The sequence below is a fragment of the Herpailurus yagouaroundi genome, unplaced genomic scaffold (genome assembly GCF_014898765.1).
Source record: "Herpailurus yagouaroundi ecotype Mexico unplaced genomic scaffold, PumYag 194, whole genome shotgun sequence".
NCBI lineage: Eukaryota > Metazoa > Chordata > Mammalia > Carnivora > Felidae > Herpailurus > Herpailurus yagouaroundi.
The window spans coordinates 6269471-6290943 of record NW_024412425.1 but is presented as its reverse complement, the minus strand read 5'-3'; the positions used below and the strand labels follow the sequence as shown (position 1 = coordinate 6290943).

General features: G+C 45.0%; 1 protein-coding gene across 2 annotated transcripts in view; it reads left to right on the top strand.

Annotated features, from left to right (window-relative positions):
- Positions 1–2927: 2927 nt before the first annotated feature.
- GPATCH1 (G-patch domain containing 1) overlaps positions 2928–21473 on the top strand; it is a 40576-nt gene continuing 22030 nt past the window's right edge. For both annotated transcript variants that reach the window (XM_040446221.1, XM_040446220.1), the window contains exons 1-8: positions 2928–3040; positions 8559–8693; positions 11102–11187; positions 13363–13523; positions 14175–14272; positions 16612–16670; positions 17033–17275; positions 18194–18341. In XM_040446221.1, coding sequence (XP_040302155.1) covers positions 2968–3040; positions 8559–8693; positions 11102–11187; positions 13363–13523; positions 14175–14272; positions 16612–16670; positions 17033–17275; positions 18194–18341 — 1003 coding nt within the window. In that variant the 5' untranslated portion in view covers positions 2928–2967. The remainder of the gene's footprint in view (positions 3041–8558; positions 8694–11101; positions 11188–13362; positions 13524–14174; positions 14273–16611; positions 16671–17032; positions 17276–18193; positions 18342–21473) is intronic.

Below are 21473 nucleotides of genomic sequence, written 5' to 3'. Positions count from 1 at the left end.
ATGCTGAGATTTGTGCCCTTTTGCATGTCTAAGTAAGAAAGGAAGAGTCCGTGGTGATTAGGCTGCTACAGCTTACGTAAAACACATGCGGTCTCCAGGTTCCTGCTGCAAAGAATCAGGAGTATGAGGTTGTAAGTGACCAGGGTCACAGATGGAGTACCCAGTCATCCTGAAAATACCCAGGAGACAGCTGAGAACCACTCTTTGGGGAAGCTGCAGGAAGTTTGAAGGGCCCTTGTTCCCCTGAACCTCAGTGATCAGGAGTCAGAAAGTGGTTGTTACCAAATGCTAATGATTGTCAGGAATCCAATTAAGTACAACTCTCAATAGTAAGTTTATTGGGTTTTCCTTGTATTGTTGGAAATTATAAATGGTAAGAAAATAAGTTGGTAGTTTAGAAATAAAATCATGGACCTTCGTGATTTGTCTGGGTGTGTGGATTAGCCCCCAATCTTCTTTGCTGTCAATGTCTACATTTATATGCACAAGGGCAGTTGATGGGCAAATGATGACCCTGGGGCCCTTCAGGGCTTCAAGATACAAAAAGATGCCTTTCCTTTAGTACATTAGTACATACTAATACATACAAAAACCTTTAAAATCAAAACCAAGCCACTGACATAAAAATGTTTTGAAAAAAAAAAAAACAACCCAGGGATGCTGCTAAAAACAAAAATTCAAATGGCACAATATTGTTTACCTCTACCCTTTCTACCCTGATTTCCTTTGATCAGTGGCCACCATTGTTACTCGTTTCTTAGGGGAGTTTACTAGAAACATGTTATATGTGAACGTGTCCAGGCTGTGCATATAAGAGCCACAATAAATCCAGCTATTTATGTTTTCTTTTAATATTACTGGCAGCACTCTATGTGCTCTGTCTCACCACCTGTTTTGCTCATTTAACAACATATGTTGGAGATCATTCCTCACCAACATTTTTTAATGCTTTATACTATTCCGTTATATAGATCATTCCAGTCACCTATTGCTGCTAATAAACTACCACAAATATAATGGTTTAAAATAAGAACAATCATTTTATTGCTATCTCTCGTGGTTCCTGGAGGTGACTAACCTCAGCCAAGAGGTCTTGCTCTGGGTCTCACATGTAGCCGCTCAGATGGTTGCTGGAACTGGAGTCATTTTGGATCTTCCCCACTCAAATATCTGGCCACTGATGCTGATTGTTAACTAGGGCCAGGCGAGGTCATATATCTACAGAAAAGCCTCTCCCTGTGGCCTGGGCTTCCTCACAGCAGGGAGGTTGGATTTACGGGGTCAGTATCCCCGGAATCTGCAAGTTTTTTAAAGTTTGGGTGTGGGGAATTAATATTATCACTTTGTAATCTTTCGGTCAAGCAGTCAGAGAGTCTAGATTCAAGGGAAGGGGGACATAGACTCTTATTGTCAATGGGAAGTGTCAAACAATTCTGTGGCTATTTTTAAAACTTGCTTAAAAAATCTTGTTTTTAAAGTCACGTACCATGATTTACTTAACTAGTTATTCATCCCTTTTATTCCCCCAAATGATTCATTCAGTGTTTACTATATGCCAAGTACTGTTGTAAGCTCTGAGGATACAGTAAAGAGAATAAGAAAATCTGGCTCAAATCTATGTCCTTGTGGAGCTTATAGTTTCAATGTGTAGAAAAACATAATAGATAAAATAAGCAAGCATATAAAATTATGTGATATGTTAAAGGTGATAATTATTGTGGAAAAATGTGAAGTAGGGTAAGGGGGGATAGAGAGTATAGCAAACTAGAACGTGTTTTTAAGCAGAGAAGGCTTCATGGAGAGAGTAACCTTTGAGCAGGTAACTGAAGAAGGCGAGGGAACGAGTCATGTGGTATGTGGGAGAAGGACATTCCAAGCCAAGGGAATAGTGAATGCAAGGCCTTGAGATCAGATGATGCTTAGAATGCTTAAGCCACGGCCCCACTCCCAGAGATTCTGATTTGGAAGCCCTGGGGGATGGGTAAAGGGAATTTTAGCAACATCCTAGTGATTCTGACTCATGCCAACTTCTGATCCTCATTTGGAAAACCTGGACTTCCAGATCTGGTTTTCATCTCAACCTCACCCCTTCGTAGCTGAGCTTCATCTTTTCCTTCCACAAAAAAGGAGTTTGGGGGTGAGATAACAGCACCCCACTTGAGAGATGGCTCTTTCTTTAGATTCAGTGAGAATGTCCTGAGAGTCCCCACCCTACCTCACAGGAGCCTTTTGCTGGTCTGCTGGCTTTTTGTTTCCCCTTTCTCCTGTTCTTTCTCTTTTCAGTTTTCTTCCCCTTCCCTCCTCCCCCCCCCCCCCCCGCTTCCCCTCCTCCCTTTCCCTTCTTTCCTCTCCTCTCCTCTCCCCTGCCCTCCTTTTCTTTTTTCTTATTTCTCTTCTCTTCTTTCTTGTCCCGAGCTGCCTTCACCATGGACATCGGAGTTCCTGTGTCTGTGAATCCTTCCAGAGGTTTGGAAGGGGACTCCACCTATGCAAACCTAAGGGTGATATATACAAAACGCTTGTGAGTGTGTGTAGCTGGAAGCACAGGCACTTTCTCAACAAGTGGCGGGGTGGGGGTGGGAGTGAGGGTGGGATGGGAGGGAGCTGAAAGGGAGAGGGGGACAGGGACCAACAGGTGGGGGTGGGCAGACATCACGGAGCACGAGCCCCGCGGCGGGACAGGTGGATGCCTCTCAGCTTCTCCCAGGCGCCTCCGCCTGACCCGCTAGTCGCGGAGCTAGGATGTCGTGGCTGCCAGAGCCTCCGAGGTAACTCCTACCGGGTCTGGCTCTCACTAGACAGATTTGAGATCTCCCAAGCACAGACCAGTGGCGAGACGCTAGCCAGCCAACACCTTCGGGCACCTGCACTTGTAGCATCGCCTTGGTTCGCGGAGGAGAAAGGGCGGAAGCCTTTTGGCCCTCTGACGCTTCCGTAGTGAGGGGGCGGGGCCTGGAAGGGAGCAGGATGGCGGCGCTGGACAGTGACAGCGAAGAGGACTTGGTCAGCTATGGGACGGGCCTGGAGCCGCTGGAAGAAGGTGCGGACCAGATTGGTCGCCGGGGTCTGTGGCAAACAGGTCCAGGATCCGGGGCAAAAACGCCCAACCCCGTGCCGGGCCTCCTGTGGCCCCGGGGTTAAGGCTCGCTCGCTACTGGTGTCGGGAACAGCGGTGAGAGAAGCGTGCTCTGTGCTTTTGGAGTGCCCACGCTCTGGAGCGACGCATGAGAGACCCTGAGGGGTGGGAAACAGAAAGATGACGAAACAGGCTCGTTGGAGAACTGGGGGGTGGTGGTGGTGATGGTCAGGCAATGTCTTCCCTAGGAGAGGACGTTTGAGCTCAGACTTGAAACAGAGGGAGGAACCAACCATACGAAGATCTGGGTAGGAGAGCATTTCAGGCAGAGAGAACAGCAAGCTCAAAAGCTCTGAAGTCAGAGCCAGTTTGACAAATTGAGGGTCAGGCAGGACTGCTGTGGGTGGAGCCGACGACGGCAGCAATGGGAGACTGGCAGAAGAGGATGTCAGAGGGGGAGGCAGGGGCTGCATCTTACTTGGTATGTAAGGGTGTTTGGATTTTACACTGAGTGCAGGACAGTCATTGTGGGGTTTTACACAGGGAGAGATGTATATTTTTAAGATTATTCTCTCGATTTTGAGAATAGACAGGTTGGCGGGGGTGGTGTGGCCAAGAGCGAAGGAGAAATATTAGCAAAAAGAGGTCTGGAGATGATGATGATGGCTTGGACTGGGGTGTTAGCAGAGGTGGTGGTAAGAAATGGTCTGGGTAGAGGTACACATTGAAAGCAGAGCAGACTGGACTTGCTGCTGAGATGTGGGGGTGAGGGCAAGATGAGGCAAGGTTCTTACCCCTGTTTCTGGTCTGATTCCTTAATGACTTGATTTGTTCAGCAATGTATTGAGTACCCAGGAAGGACTGATGGCAGTGGGAAGGACACTGTGTCCTTCCCTGTGGGAAGGACAAAGGGAGTATGGGGAGCATGGTGGGTAGAAGTTACTTGCAGACCTCCTGTTGGTGGGATCTTTTTTTTTTTTTCTTAATATATGTATTTTTGAGAGAGTTCAAGCGGGGGAGGGGCAGAGAGAGGGGAGACAGGGGATCTGAAGCAGGCTCTGCACTAACAGGCTGACAGCAGCAAGCCCAATGTGGGGCTCAAACTCAGCAATCCGGAGATCATGACCTGAGCTACCCAGGTGCCCCTGTTGGTGGGATCTTATTTGCCACCCTGACCGCATCCTGCCAGGTTGGTTGTACTTCTGGGGCATTTCTACTGAAGACCCTTCCCTACCAGCAGTTATTTAAAAAAATTTTTTTTAACATTTATTTTTGAGAGACAGAGCGATGCAGAGTACAAGTGGGGGAGGGGCCAAGAGGGGTGGGGGTGGGGGACACAGAATCCAAAGCAGGCTCCAGGCTCTGAGCTGTCAGCACAGAGCCTGACACAGGGCTCGAACTCAAGGACCTCTAGATCATGACCTGAGGTGAAGTTGGACGCCCAACTGACTGAGCCACCCAGGCACCCCTCCCTACCAGCAGTTCTAATCATCAGAAACTTTTGCCAGACACTGGCCCTACTTTTACCCTCTGCTTACAAAAGACAGAGGAACACTAGTCTCCTGAAAGCTTCTTATGTGCTTAAGACAGCCCTTGAATTTCCTCTAAGTCATCTCCATACTTCACTCAACATCCTCAGTTCTCTGATATGTTCAGTTTAAAGTCCCTGAAACCCCAATTTGTCAGAGCCTTTCTCGAAGTATGGGACCAGAGTGTGGGTAGAACAGGGCTACCATTAGTGTGTCCTTCATTCTAGACTGTAGTTTTTTAATACAACCTAAGGTCACGGTAGCTTTATTGGCAGACGTATCATCCCATGATCTCAAAGAATTTGTTGACAGAGATCCTGTATTGGAGGAGTTCAGATCTAGTTGAGCACAAAAGTACAAGGTTTGCAAGTGCTAAATTATATGATATAGACAGGAAACAACCTTCACAAGCTAGCAGGGAACCTGAGAGGGCCAGATGGGATTCCTTTTAAAACTGGTTCGGGTTAGCTATGCAGAAAGAGGACAGGGGTTCGACCTGCATGGGTGGAGGTTATTACAGCCATGTTGGGCAGCTGTTTATGCATTTCTGTATTTCTCATCTCACACTTGTTTCCTTGTGAGTGACATATTGTAAGCATCAACTATTTGACCTACATTTTTCCAGTTCTTCCTCTTTGATGATGCACAGAATCTGAAATGAAGCCCAATGGCCTAACCATGCTTTTGAAATGAAAGGAAGGGACATTTGGTTTGTAGATCTCCCCCCGCCCCCACCCTGGTCTAAAAGTCACTCTTTTTTTTTTTTTAATTTTTTTTTTCAACGTTTATTTATTTTTGGAACAGAGAGAGACAGAGCATGAACGGGGGAGGGGCAGAGAGAGAGGGAGACACAGAATCGGAAACAGGCTCCAGGCTCTGAGCCATCAGCCCAGAGCCTGACGCGGGGCTTGAACTCACGGACCGCGAGATCGTGACCTGACTGAAGTCGGACGCTTAACCGACTGCGCCACCCAGGCGCCCCTAAAAGTCACTCTTTAACTTCTCACTATTAGAAGTTTTTGAAGATTGAGTCATTGTTTCCCAAGCACTTTGAAGTTTAAATGCACTCAGTACATTTTACAGTATAGCATACTAGACCAATAATCACTTTTACTTCCTGCTTTGAAGTTTTAGTGACAGGTTAGACAAACATTGGTAGAGGAAGGACTCCAGTACTTAATTAAAGTTGCTGGCCCTGATGGAAAAGTTTTCTGGTTAAGAGATAGTGGCCAAACTGTCACACACAGACCCACAGGCACATAGACCCTCTGGCCTGGAAGGAAGGGGGCACCAGAACTTACTTACCCTCATTAGATACTTCTACTTGGTTCTGGATCATCTCTGGCTCATCCTGTACCCAGATTAAGTTTAGGGCGATTTTCCTCCTTGATGCTATGACTTTCCCACTTAAGACTCTCTGTGGCTCCCATCACCCACAGGGCATGCCACAGACCCTGAAGCACTGAGTGCAGGGCCTTTGCACTATCTGCCCTTCTAGTTCCATCTTCTGCCCCTTCCCTTCCCTTTAGTCAGTCTAGACTACTTTTTCAGACTTATGATTTATTGATTGAGGTAATGCCTCTGTTGGGAATTATGTCTCTGTCAGCAGCTATCGGATTGTGTTCATGCTGAGGGTGACTGTGATGTTGTGGTCCTTGTACATTGTCAGAAGAGTTCTTATATATTCAGCTCTCCTCCGCGTGGCTCTGAGTGCCCTGGAAACAGGGACAGAGTTGTGTCTAGTTTTCCACACCCAGGGTCTAGTACAGGGTTGCTTCCATGGTGAGGGATAGTATGGCTGGTATCCCTGGCTTGGAGGCAGAGTTGAAATCTGATTTCAGCTTTGTGTTTATGAGCCGTGGACTTTAGGGTTGTTACTTAATCAGAGCATGCTTATCAGTTATGAAGAATGAGATAATATGTGTGAAAAGAAGGGCTGCGTTGTTATTAGTAGCACTAATTACAAGAGGGCCTGGCCACAACGCCACCTCCTCCCCAGAGTTTTCTCCTGATGTGATTACAGGTGGCGCCTCCCCCTCAGGAGCCCTGTGGGACCCAGCTGGCCATGCTGGTCGGCCCTCGTTATCTGCCGCCACAGGTTCCACTTAGCTGTGTGCTGATCTTATCTCCCCTTCCAGATTAAGAGCACCTTGGGAACAGAGCAAGAATGGCGCCTTGCGTTGGCAGGGTGTGCCCTCTCTCACCTTAACCCAGTAGTTCTCGATCGGGGATGATGTTGCCCCTCAGCGGATGTTGGCTGTGCTGGGTGGGGGAGCAATGCTTACTGGCATCTGCTGGATGCTGCTAAATCCTACAGTGCCCAGGACCGTCCCACGGCACAGATCTCTCCTGTACAAACTGCCAATAGTGCCGAAGTTGAGAAACCCCACCTTAGCCAAGAATCGTGCCAGGTGCACATGTAGTAGTGGATTGTGTGTGACGCATTTCCAAACACTGGAAATCTTGGATCATGGGACCCGAGTTGTAATTCAGTTCCTTAGAGTGAAATGAAATTGTAGCTAATATTAACTAACCAAGCTTCGCTTGACCAAACACTGTGCTCACCTCTCTGCCTGTGGTGGGTCATCCTCAGCACCAGCCTACCAGATAGGTTCTGTTTATCGCCCTACCTTTACAGTCATGGAGGCTGAGGTGTGGAGAGATCAAGTAACTTGCCCAAGTTCACAAAGTAGCAAGGGTAGGGGGATTTGAACCTGGATGTCTTGATCTTCCAAACCTCAACTCTTGACTGCCCTGCCATGGGTTATACTCCAGAAATGATGTAAAGGCACCACAAGCTACTAGTAAGAATGTAGGACTATGAAGCTAGAAGTTCCTCTGCTTTTTGTTCCATCTTCCAGAAGTAGTCACTGGCTTAATTATTGAAATAACAGGGACACATGGGCTTATCTACTGTACATAATAATAATAATAATAATAATAATAATAATAATAATAATGGCAGCCAGTATTTTAAGTGCTTACTGTGTACCTCTCTTCTTGCTAAGCACTTTATAGGCATTATCTTATTCACTTTGCATAACAACTCTATGAAATAGATATTACTATTCGTGTCACCCCCATTTTACGGATGAGGAAATCAAGGCATAGAGAAGTCAAGATGACTGAGGTCCTGGTCCTGGTAAAGATGGGGTGAAAGCGTTGTGACCCTCAACTCTGTGCCCTTAACTACCATATAACTTGCTTTCTGTGTTGAATGTTTGGCAGTAACTTGATGGTTACTTTTTATTTTAAATAGATTCAGAATTCTGAATCACAGTGGATAAAATTAACCAGTAATTTGTGACACAGCACCTGAAAGTGTAAACCTAAGGAATTTTTAGACTTTATTAAGCTCCTTTCCACTATGTGATGTAGCAAGCCAGCCCTTTTCAGCAGAGCAGGAAAATGATTAATTTGAAAGAACAATAACTATGGAATCAGGAGATTGCCAGAAATAAGGACACATTTAGGATTTGGGGAGAATGGGCAACACCAAAGGACAAACTCTGGGCTTGGGATGCTGTGAAGTTCTAGAAGAGATACAGAAGTGTTCCTTGTGTCGCGAACCTTCTCATGCCCTGTGCCAGCCCCGCGACCTGCCTCTGGCATTGCCAGTAGAGTTTATCTCCAACTATTGGAACCGCCCCCACCCCATGTAATTCAGTTTATGTGATGGACTTTAGTGGGAATCAGGCCATTGGTGCCAAAACGTGTGTCTAACAGAAATAAGAAATATCTATAATTGCCTTAGAACTATAAAGAAGCTTGATACAGTATATTACTTTACAAACTATATAAGCTAGTAAAGCCTAGGAATAAAAAAAAAAACTTAATTATTACACTTGAAATTACAAGAAGTAAACAATTCAGCATGTTTAAGAAATGACACTTTCCCTAAATTTTTTTCTAATCCGCCACCCGCTTCTCTCTCATCAAAATACTTTTTTCAGGTGAAAGACCAAAAAAACCAATTCCTCTTCAGGATCAGACTGTCAGAGACGAAAAAGGAAGGTATAAACGGTTTCATGGGGCCTTTAGCGGAGGTTTCTCTGCTGGGTACTTCAACACCGTTGGCTCGAAAGAAGGTATGATTTTCCTACGTGTAGCTATCATATCACATCATATCACTGAACTATCATAAGATTCTCCTCCTCTTCCACCTCTCCCTTTTTAAAAAAACTTCTTTAAACACTTTAATACACACACTGTAGCCTTTTGTGTTCTTTCAAGATTTGGCAGGTTTTCAGAGTCCGCTGGTATGTTGTTCATTGGTTACAACCTGAGAGTGAAAGTTTTCTTTCACTTAAAAAAAAAAAAAAAAAAAAAGATATATTCTCACCAGATGGTTAAGTGACAATAATGACTTCCGTTTTATACCATCGCATCTTGCCACACACAAAATGCTGTCATACACATTCCCTCAGGTAACCATTGTCTCCCGCGTCTCAGTGACTGAGGAAGGCAGATGTCATAGTTGCTTTGTAGGTGAGGCCACTGAGGGTCAGAGCCGCTCTCTCCTGGCACTGGGGACCACAGCATGCTTGTCAGTCTATGCTCTCAACCTGAGGAAAAATCAGTTAAAAATTTCATGTTATGCAATATAATGGATTCTGCATTGTTTAAAGTCATGTATGTTTTTTAAATGTTTTCACACAGAAACTGGAATGACTTTTATGTGCCAGATAGGAAGGGAAGAAGAACTGAGTAACTCATGTAGCAATTGTTGAGAACAAAATGGGACACGTTTTTATATATACACAATAACTTGTATGGAACAATAGTAAAATAAAGATGAGAAAAGCCATGTAAGAAATAGTTGGGGTAGGTCAATAAGATGGTTTAAAGTTCAATATCCAGAATGTGTAAAGAGCAGTTCCATGAGCAAATGACCAAAGTATCTGAACAGTTTACTCCAGAGGAGATAGAAATGCTGTATTTAATATTCAGCCTTGTTACTAAGAAAGGCAAAGTAAGGTAACCAAGGCACTATGAAATTAGCACACTTTATTAAAATGTTAAAAGTGGCAGTAGGGTTGGTGAAGAAAGAAGTACACTAATACGTTGCTGATTGTTGCGATTATAGCTGTGCCGTGTACTGTAATAAGACCAGCTCAAATGATTGTCAGGAAGACTGTGATACGTTCATACCCTGGAGTATCTCTTTACCATTAGAAGGACTATACAGAAATCGGGCAAAGACTATAGAAATCCAAAGTGGAGGAAGGCAGTGGCCTAGGAGAGCTGATCCTCACTCCCGGATACCTGGGGGTATCTCCCAGGCCTGCCCAGAAACCTGCTCCACCCACTGACCAAGAGTAGATCTGCCCCATACTCCTTAGGTCCACAGGACTCTTGTAGGAAATCAGAAAGGAGGTGTGTCCCTCTCAGAGAAAACTACAAAAGTGTATCGCAGAGGGTTACAGATACATTTGACCTCCAGGCCATTCTCACCGTATAGGCATGGTACATGCTTGGTGACTATGGACAGGGAACCGGCGTGGTAGTTATAGGACCCAGGGGTTTGATGGAATTGGGGGTGGTATGGGCATTACCTGTCCTTAGACTGGCCAGGTTGAGTCCTTGGGCCAGGGCACCCTGAATTTGCCTGCGCTGCTTGTGTGACTTGGTGCCAGCCACCCTTCCACAGCTGACTCATGCCCCTTGATGTTATGTCTTCATATGTTAACAAGTTGGTGTCTGTTGCTGTCCTCTTGGTCTCAGAGTGGTCCTGCCTTTTAAGGTGACCTTGCATCTTTTGGTTCACATCTACTTGGAAAAAGAATGTCACTTTCTTCTCTCTCTCTCTTTTTTATTTGAAAAAAAATTTTTTTAATGTTTATTTATTTTTGAGAGAGAGAGAGTGAGACAGAGAGTGAGCGGGGGAGGAGCAGAGAGAGAGAGGGAGACACAGAATCGGAAGCGAGCTCCAGGCTCTGAGCTGTCAGCACAGAGCCCGATGCAGGGCTCGAACCACGAACCGTGAGAACATGACTGGAGCCGAAGTCGGATGCCTAACCGACTGAGCCACCCAGGCGCCCCTCTCTCTCTGTTTTTTTTTTAGAGAGAGAATGAGGGAGTGGGGGAGGGGCAGAGAGAGAGGGAGAGAGAATCTTAAGCAGGCTGCATGCCCAGCGCAGAGCCCAACTCTGGGCTTGATTTCACGATCATGAGATCATAATTTGAGCTGAAATCAAGAGTCAGATGCTTAGCCAACTGAGCCACCTACGCACCCCATCTCCACTTTTACTGTATAATTTGATTTCTCTTGGTCCTAGATTCTTAGGAGGAAACCTATCCACTGAGTTCTGCCAAGAGATGTGAGCATTAATAATAAAGTTATGTTGTATAATTATCTCTACATGAGCAGTGAGATAGGAAGTAGCTAAGGGTTTGTAGGTACTGGGGGTTTCAAGTACATAATTGCATTATTTAATTATTTAGTAATAAACCAACATACCATCTATTATAATATTCTAAACGCTTTTCTTTCAAGGATGGACACCCTCTTCCTTCGTGTCTTCACGACAGAACAGAGCAGACAAATCTGTTCTTGGTCCCGAAGACTTCATGGATGAAGAGGTGGGTGTGCAGAACCGGAATTGCCTGTTAGCCAGTGGGATGTGTGCAGCGCCTTAGTCTCCCCAGAGGGTTCAGTGTACGAAGGCTTCTTTGTTTGCGAGGCATTATCTTTTAGGAGTTTGGACTAGAGTGCTCTGTACCTCAATGCATTCTTGTTCACTGGAGTAGCATCTTATGCTGGGGCCAGTTTCTAAAGTTAAGGGTGGAGAGGAAAGTCGTTCATAGGCAAATTTCCTTGAAGAGGCCCCAGTTGCCCCAAAAGTGCAGTATCCACGGAGCTGAGTCCACAGCCTCCGACAGTAACTTTGTGCACACTACCGTTTAAGGAACGGTGAGCGACTAGACCAGTTAGGAGTCAAAGGGAGCCCTGTGCAGGCACCTGGGTACCTCATTAACACAACGATGACTGTGCACTTCTTAGGGGTAAATGGGAGCTGGGGGGGGGGGAGGTGTGCTCCATATTTTTTAAAAAAATGTTTATTTATTTGTTTTGAGAGAGAGATACAGCATGAGCAAGGGAGGGACAGAGAGAGGGGGAGGCAGAGAATCCCGAACAGGCTCTGCATTGCCAGCGCAGAACCTGACGCGGGGCTCAAACTCCCCGTCCTCGAGATCATGACCTGAGCCAACAGCAAGAGTCGGAAGCTTAACCAACTGAGTCACCCAGGAACCCCATGCTCCATTTTGTTTTAAAATTAAACCTCTGTTTCCTTAAAACCTAGTCATGGATTCATTTGTGATAAAGAAGAAATAGAACACTATATTAACATCCTTTAGGTTGCAGGTAAGAGGCAAGGGGAGGTCCCCTTCCTATTTGACTAGCATAATCTATATGGAAACATGACTCATGGAACAAGAAGCCTAGATGTCAGCGAGGCCCCGCGTCCTCTCTTCTCAGCCATCTTCTGCATGTCAGCTTGTCCTTACATCAACTCTCCTTGTGGTCCCAAGGTGGCTACAGTAGCTCCAGATGGCGCATCCAGGATCACATCACCTAGTGGAAGGAGGGCTTTTCTTTGGTATCTTTTCTTGAGAGCAAGGAAACCATTCCCATAAGTCCTACCGGGGATTTTACCTCACGTCTGCTGGGGCAGATTGTTTTACGTGCTCATTCTTTTTTTTTTTTTTTTTTTTTTTAATTTTTTTTTCAACGTTTATTTATTTTTGGGACAGAGAGAGACAGAGCATGAACAGGGGAGGGGCAGAGAGAGAGGGAGACACAGAATCGGAAACAGGCTCCAGGCTCTGAGCCATCAGCCCAGAGCCCGACGTGGGGCTCGAACTCACAGACCACGAGATCATGACCTGAGCCGAAGTCGGACGCTCAACTGACTGCGCCACCCAGGCGCCCCTACGTGCTCATTCTTAAAGCCATCCTTGGCAGTGGAAGTGGGATCAAAGGACTGGCTTAGATAAGATACGAACCCCTATTGCCTAACTCTACCCGGGCCCCAGCATACGCACCAGGACACCACTGCGGGAGTGCATGGCGGCACCGAGGGGGGCCGGTGTCTGCACAGCTTCAGGGCTCTGTGAGGAAAGAGGGAGGGCATAGGCTATCGGAAAGGCAGCCAACAGGAAACGCAGAAACACTTAAGGTAGCACGTACATGCTCAGGAATGCTTGCTGACTGTGACTCTGAGATTTGCCCCCTGCACTCTGACCTTTGAAATATTGTCTGAGGCAACAGTTACTTTCCGTAGAGGTAATTATTGGATTTTAATTACTTCTTATCTTCCTAGCTTGGCTGTGCCTCTTGTGGCCTCACTGAGTGGCCGTCGTCATGCCCTGTCCTCGGCTACCGGCCTTAGCTTTTGTGAGGATCCTAAAGGCAGATATAAAGTCAGCTGCTCCACACACACATGCAAACACACACACGCACACACATAAGTCAGCTGCTCCACTGATGCCTAATTTGGTTGTGTAGTTTTTTTGTTTGTTTTTTAAAGTTTTTACGTATTCATTTATTTAAGTAATCTCTGTACCCAACATGGGGCTCAAACTCACAACCCCGAGATCAGAGTTGCGTGCTTTTCTGACTGAGCAAGGCAGGCATCCCATCAGTTGTGTGGTTTTAACTTTTTTTTTTTTTTTAAGAAATAAAGCTACGTGATGTATTATGGTTAATCACTTACCAAATGATGTAAGTAATTCTGTTTGAATTTTCTTTTAAAGGATCTTAGTGAATTTGGGATAGCACCTAAAGCAATTGTCACCACGGATGATTTTGCTTCCAAAACCAAAGATAGAATACGAGAAAAGGCCAGGCAGTTAGCAGCTGCTACTGCCCCCATTCCTGGAGCTACTCTGCTTGATGACCTCATAACACCAGCAAAGTGAGAAGAATTTTGTTCTAACTTTTGTGATCTTGGCATCTGCTTTGCATACACATAATGATCTTAATTACAGATAGTTTGGTTGCAAGTAGGAGAAGCCTAGCTTGAGTGCAAAAGGGGGTTTTGCCAAAAGGATCTTGCGCTTTTATTGCATGGCGTATTCTAGAGCTCCAGTGACCAGCTCTGCTGCTGGGGCTGGTGGAGGCTGGTGAGCTGTTAGGAACTCGGGTGCCTTCCCTCCCACCCTCCCTCAGAAGCCTCAAGGGCTCTCTCCGGTCTGCCTCATTCTTCCCTCTCTTTCTGCATATCTCCTTGTTCTGTTCCTGGGTGTGTGGCCTGATGTGGCAGCCTCAGACTCATGGTTTCTTAGGCCCCAGGCTTGACAAGGACCATTTAGAGCCCCCAGGTGTCCATTCCAAAGGCCCAGCAGAGAGGACACGGATGGGCTTCCCCGGGTTCGGTGTGCACCCACGTCCAGTGAGCTGTGGCCAGAACGGCAGGTCCATGTGGTTCTGACGTGCATGGGGGTGGGCTGTGTTTCAGGGCTCAGGCACAAGTGTGTGAGCTGGACAGGGACTCAAAGACTGCTGATTTCTTACTATCCTCCAGTATTATAAAAGGAAGTTCACGTTCAATGCCTTGATATCCTAGATTATCTATTGGTTTTGAATTGCTAAGAAAAATGGGCTGGAAGGAAGGACAAGGGATTGGCCCTCGAGTAAAGAGAAGACCTCGCCGACAAAAACCTGGTATGTATATTGATTGTCATCAGTTCTGTAGCACACTTTTTAATGGCTACGCGTTTCGGGAAATGAAGCTGCCGGGCAAAGTAATATGCAGATACAGTTGACTTTTTTTTTTTTAATTTTTTTTTTAACGTTTATTTATTTTTGAGACAGAGAGAGACAGAGCATAAACGAGGGAGGGTCAGAGAGAGAGGGAGACACAGAATCTGAAACAGGCTCCAGGCTCTGAGCAGTCAGCACAGAGCCCGACGCGGGGCTTGCACTCATGGACCGCGAGATCATGACCTGAGCTGAAGTCGGACGCTCAACCGACTGAGCCACCCAGGCGCCCCTACAGTTGACTCTTGAACAATGCTAACCCCGCATGCAGTTGAAAATCCATGTGTAACATTTACTTATTTTCAAGTACAAATTATATATATATACTTATATAACATACAGTGTTGTATTTCCACATATTACTATTGACTTCCTAAAAACTTATCTGCTTAATAGCCTACTGTTGACCAAGAGCCTCACTGATAACATAAACAATCAATTAACACATATTTTATATGTTGTAGGTATTAAATACTGTATTCTTACAATAAAGTAAGCTAGAGAAGAGAAATTATTATTGAGGAAATCCTAAGGTAAATATATTCACATTAGCTCTACTATAAAAAGTCTGTGTGTAAATGGACCTTTGCAGTTCAAACCTGTGCTGTTTAAGAGTCAACTGTATTTTTTTTTAAATTTGAGTACAGTTGACACACAATGTTACATTAGTTTCAGGTGAGCAGTGCAGTGATTGGACAAGTCCATAGGTTCTGCTGTGCTCACCACAAGAGTAGTGGCCATCTGTCACCATACAGCGCTGTTACAGTACCATTGACTGTATTCCTTGTGCTGTGCCTTTTTTTTTTTTTTTTATTTTTTTTTTTCAACGTTTATTTATTTTTTGGGACAGAGAGAGACAGAGCATGAACGGGGGAGGGGCAGAGAGAGAGGGAGACACAGAATCGGAAACAGGCTCCAGGCTCTGAGCCATCAGCCCAGAGCCCGACGCGGGGCTCGAACTCCCGGACCGCGAGATCGTGACCTGGCTGAAGTCGGACGCTTAACCGACTGCGCCACCCAGGCGCCCCTCTTGTGCTGTGCCTTTTATCCCTGTGACTTATGCATTCCAGAACTGGAAGCCTATATCGCCCACTTCCCTTCACCCATTTTGCCCATCTCTAAGTCCCCTTCCATCTGGCAACCATCAGTTTGTTCTCTGCATTTATAGGTCTGATTCTGCTATTTGTTTATTCATTTATTTTTTTTTTTTCTAGATTCCACATGTGAGTGAAATTTGTCTTTCTCAGCCAATACTTAGCACAACATCCTCTAGGTTCATCCGTGTCACAAATGACATGATCCCATCCTTCTTATGGCTGTGTAATATTCCATGGGATATTTAACTATACCCCATCTTTCTTATCCACTCGTCTATTGATGGATGCTGAGGTTGCTTCTGTATCTCGGCTATTGTAAATAATGCTGTCATAAAATAGGGGTGTGTGTATCCTTTCAAATTAGTGTTTTTGTTTTTTCCTTTGGATAAATACCGACTAGTAGAATTTTTAGATCATATGGTATTTTTATTTTTAAATTTTTTTAAGTTCATTTATTTTGAGAGAGAGAGAAAGCGCTGGTGAAGGAGGGGCAGAGAGAGAGAGGGGAGAGCGAGGATCCCAAGCAGGCTTCGCATCGCCAGCACGGAGTCCAATGCGGGGCTTGAATTCACGAATCGGGAGATCATGACCTGAGCGGAGGTTGGACGTTTAACTGACTGAGCCATCCAGGCACCCCTATTTTTAATTTTTTGAGAAACCTCTGTATTGTTTTCCACAGTGGCTCTACCAGTTTCCATTCCCAAAAGGTCACCTGTATTTTAAGGCTTTTTGCGTGTCATGCGTAATAGCATTGTACTAGAATTGTACTAGTTTATATTTCTGCTAGCATCATGTGAAACTGTTTCCTACTCTTATCAAAACTGTGTCACAGTTTATTAGGATTCTTTTCTATTTATGTCTTACCCTTGGTCTCCCCAGCCAGAGTACGAACTCTTGGAGGCAGTAATAATTTCCTTTGGGTTCTCTGTGGCCTGGGGACAGTAGTGGTTAGTCACTGAGCACATTATTGACAGAGTGTGGGTGGGGCAGGGGCTGGTGGAAAACAATTTCTGAGTGATCAGTCTCTGACCCTAAAGCCGTAGTACCTTTCATAAGTGCTGTCATGGACTTCTAAAGAATGTCAGCAAGTTAGATTTCCATATTTTTAGCTGCTCATGACTAATGTATTTGACATCTCTTTTATAGATCCTGGAGTAAAAATCTATGGCTGTGCGTTACCCCCTGGAGGCTCTGAAGGATCCGAGGTACTATATGCAAAGGCTGACCTTGAATTTGGTATAGTGACACCTGTTAGTTTATGAACGTGCAATTTTAGGGTCAGAAGAATTTTAGAAATCAGTCAGATCCCATTACGGTGAAATACCCCTACCCTGAAACTGTCTTCATGTCAGAGAATGTATTCAGCAACATGCCCTCACCATACATGTCCAAGGTCTGTTCAGATTCTTGAGTATCAGGGACTCAATTTAGCGATTTGTAATAGTGGAAATGAAAGTTTGGTCATTGTTCTGTTTGGAGGTAGTCATTGGAAAATAGTATTTTATAGGCTTCCTTTGCACCAGTCAGTGACTCACCTCCATTCTCCTTTTTCCTCGTGGTTAAATAGGATGAAGATGATGACTATGTGCCTGAAAATGTGACCTTTGCACCCAAAGACATCACACCTGTGGATTTCACACCTAAAGATAATGTGCATGGACTGGCTTACAAGGGCCTGGATCCCCACCAAGCATTGTTTGGAACTGCGGGAGAACATTTTAATCTTTTCAGTGGGGGACCTGAGGGAGCCAGCAATCTCCTTGGAGAGATTGGGGTGAATAAAGGAAGGAAATTGGGAATTTCAGGCCAGGTAAAAGTTTCTGTTTCGTGAACATGGAACCATTGACAAATGAGAACGCTTTCCATATTATACTATATCTATAGCAGTCATTATTCATTGACTATGCGAAGACTTTGAGGTGGTTATGTTTTCTTTACAGCCTTTTCTGAACACGCTTCAAGCACACCTTCCTGATTTTAATAGGTACTGCTGAGATCCTGTGACCTAATGTTCTTTGAAAAAACATTTTTTTTATGTTTATTTATTTTTGAGAGAGAGAGAGAGAGAGAGACAGACAGAGTGTGAGCAGGGGAGGGGCAGAGAGAGACACACACACAGAATCTGAAGCAGGCTTCAGGCTCTGAGCTGTCAGCACCGAGCCCAACGCTGGGCTTGATCCCACAAACCCCGAGATCATGACCTGAGCTGAAATTACGAGTCTGATGCTCAACCAATAGCCACCCAGGCATCCCTCCAAATTTTTTTCAAACAAAAAGTAATCCTTGTTGGAGGCCATGTCCACAAAGGTTAGAGGTTCTTACAATAGCTATTTCAATAGTGGTGCCTTGAGATCCTGGTCACCAGCACTGGCCCCAGGCCACAATGACCAGAAGATGAATATTCTGCCTTTCTGCTTTTGGAGGCCCTGTTCTCCTCCCGCACTGATGCTGGGTGTGTTCTCCACGCCTTCCTTCGCTAGGCCCCAGACCTGTAGCTGCTGCTAGGCCTGGAGGACAGTCCCAGCACTGGAGGACAGCATTCACTTCCGGTCACTGTTTCCAAGAGGACTTGAGTGTATGTGTTAATCTGGTCTCCTGCTTCTCCTCTCTTTTGGTGATCTTGCAGTGCTAATGTGGTCTGTTCAACCACATCCTTAAAGTAGCTTTATTCTTCAGTGGAGACATGCTCTAAAACCTGTCATTGCAGTTTGAAACCTTGTTTTTGAAGGCTTTTGGTGTTGGTGCCCTGGAAGAGGAAGATGATGACATCTATGCCACAGAAACTTTATCCAAATATGACACCATTTTGAAGGATGAGGAGCCTGGAGATGGACTCTACGGCTGGACAGCACCCAGGCAGTATAAAAGTCAGAAAGGTAATTCCATAGACCCTCAACCAATGGTAGGACCAAAAGTCAGCATATCAGGAAGAAGGGATTGCAGAATTGATAACTGCAGTGTCAGCCTCGGTGGAGTTGGGGGGTGGTGGCCAGAGATGGAGGGTGAGAAACAAAGTGGAGAGAAGAGAGGCCCCGTGTGGGGGGTAAGACAGAAGGTAGACCGGGTCGGAGCCAAAGCCAGCTGTCAAGACAAGGCCAAGGTGGGGAGGAGGAAGAGGTCTGGAATCAGGGAAGGAGCGAGTATGTGGACAGGTGCTTGTGCTACAGGTCAGAGGTGGCACTGGGTCAGAGGGAAGCCCAAGAAACTGGGCAACTGGCCAACATAGACCCAGCAGGTCAGAAGGCCAGGTGCGGGACTTTCGGTGCGGGACCTTCAGCAAGAGGGAGCTTGGTACTGGCACCCGGCCAGTCTCCTCACTTGAGTCCCTGGTTCCTGGAGGGCTCTTGTTGGGCTAGGGAGATGGACATGTCTTAACACAACTTAAATTTCAAGTCAGGGTCTGTAGTGACTCAGATCCTGTGGTTCTTTTTTGTTTTATTTGTTGAGAGAGAGAGGGTGCAAGTGAGTGAGGCACAGAGAGAGAGAAAGAGAGAGAGAGAGAGAGAGAGAGAGAGAGAAAGAAAAGTGGGGCTCACCCAGGGCTCATGTTTTACTTGAAGTGGGGTTTGAGCTCACCTGACGTGGGACTCGAACTCATGAACTGTGAGATCTGTGAGATCATGACCTGAGCTGAAGTCAGATGCTTAACAACTGAGCCACCCAGGCACCTTTAGATCCTGTGGTTCTAAGTAATACTTCAGTTTTTCTTTCCAGAAAAGGTGTAGTGTAGGGAGGAGACAGTTTGGAGCAGATGTTAGTAGCATGTGATTTGGAGTCATCTGACTGGATTTGGATCACAGCTGTCTACTGCCCAGCAGTGGGACATGGGGCAAGACTAGTAACCTCTCTGGGCATCATTTGTAAAGTGAGGATCAGATCCGCCCTGAGGGTCATTGTGAGGATTAAGAGGCATAACTCGGTGTTTGGCATGGTACCTGCCCAAAGACTGAATAAATGGTACCTACTCTTCCCTGGTTATAATAATAACAAGCACCTAAATGAAGTAAGGAGGTGATTGCTGAGATAAAACAGTCTACAGAGACATTTTTAGGTGAAATTTGATCTAATTCCTGTACAACACAGCTGAAACATACATGTTGAAATCTAAACAATCCGAGTATAACTTCCTAAAGGATGCCTATTTTGCATTTCTGGAAGGAAAAAAAGCAGGCGCAAATCAGTTTTTAGAGGTGGTTAGCTTAACGACTGTGAACACAAATTCTGAGACAGGCTGCCTGGATTCCAGCCCTGGCTCTCCCCACTTAGTAGCTGTGGCCTCGGGCATCCTTGCCTGGACAGTGGGCATGACTGTGGCATACCCAAGGAGATTTTAACGTACGTGAAGGGCTTGAGACCTGCCTGGCACACAGCATGCACTCTAAGTGTCAGTGGCGTCTGTCATTATTGCCAAAAAAAGAATCTAGGGTTTTACACAAATGCTGGAAGAGGGTGTGCCCAAATGTTCGTTGACATCACTTCTTCCTTTTGGTTACCTAGGTTTTCAGAATCTTCTACTAAGACTATGTATTATTTTTATAACTTAAAAAGATGTATGTTAATGTGTTATAATATATTAATATTACAGATTACATTAACATGTTAATTATTGATTATATTGATTATGGCAATATATTGACACAATACTATATGACTAACATTATCAGAATATATTAATTATATAATGATTGCTAATTTATAATACATATTTAGATCTGTCTCCTGGGTCAGATCTTTGGCTTTTCCTTTATACAACATCTTTGTGCTAATTGAATCCTACCCTTCTCCACATCAAGCCTGAGCTGCTGACTTTCCCCGATCCCCCCAGACTCCCCTTATCCCCTCTCTGCCGTGGCCTCCTCATCTCTCCCACCCCTAGACACAACTTTCTATACTTTTGACCTTAAGGTTTTTCACTGAGTGAATCTAAATGTAGCCAGTCTTCATGGTTGATTTTTTAATTATTCTTATTTGTTTCCATGATCCATACAGCTATAATAAATATTCTATGGCTCTGTCTTGATGCACATTTGCGTTTTATTTCTTCAGAATAAATTCACAGAAGTAAAATTGCTGGGCTTTAAATGAATACAAAATGCCAAGAGTGTGAAAGATGTTTTTTGTTTATTTTAATTTAATTTTAATTCCAGTGTAGTTAACAGACAGTGTAATATTAGTTTCAGGTGTACAATACAGTGACTCAACACTTCCATTCATCACCCAGTGCTCATCATGACAGGTGCACTCCTTAATCCTCATCACCTATTTCACCCATCCCTCACCCACCTCCCCTCTGGTAACAATCAGTTTCTTCTCTGTAATTAAGAATCTGTTTCTTTATTTGTCTGTCTGTCTCTCTCTCTCTTTCTCCTTTGCTCATTTGTTTTGTTTCTTAAATTCCACATATGAGTGAAATCCTGGTATTTGTCTTTCTCTGACATATTTCACTTAGCGTAATACTCACTAGCTCCATCTGTGTTGTTGCAAATGGCAAGATTTCATTCTTTGTTATGGTTGAGTAATATTCCCTTGTATGTATGTAGCACATCTTCTTTATCCACTCATCTACCCGTGGACGCGGGCTGCTTCCATAATTTGGCTATTGTGAATAATGCTGCTATAAACATAGGGGTGCCAAGAGTGTCAAAGTTAATCTCAAATTATCCCATAGAATTTTAGGAACTTCAGAAGCTGGTACAAAAGTTCAACATGAGTTGAAGTGCAAGGAATGATTTTGGTGGGGAGGATAGTTATAGGGCTGTGCTGCCTTGTAAGCGGCTGAAGACTTAGGTCCCACCTGCCCCAGGGCAGCTATGCCTACCTCAGGACCACACAGCCCTTGTGTAAGTGCTCATGGTGGTCATGCACAAGGAGCTTTCGGCTACAGAAAATGCATTTTGTGTATACGGATTTTTGCCATAACTACTATGCTCAGGAAATCCCTGAGAATCACAGAGCCCCTGTCTGTGAGGTTGTCTTCACAACCAGTGACCAATCCCTGGCTCCCATTC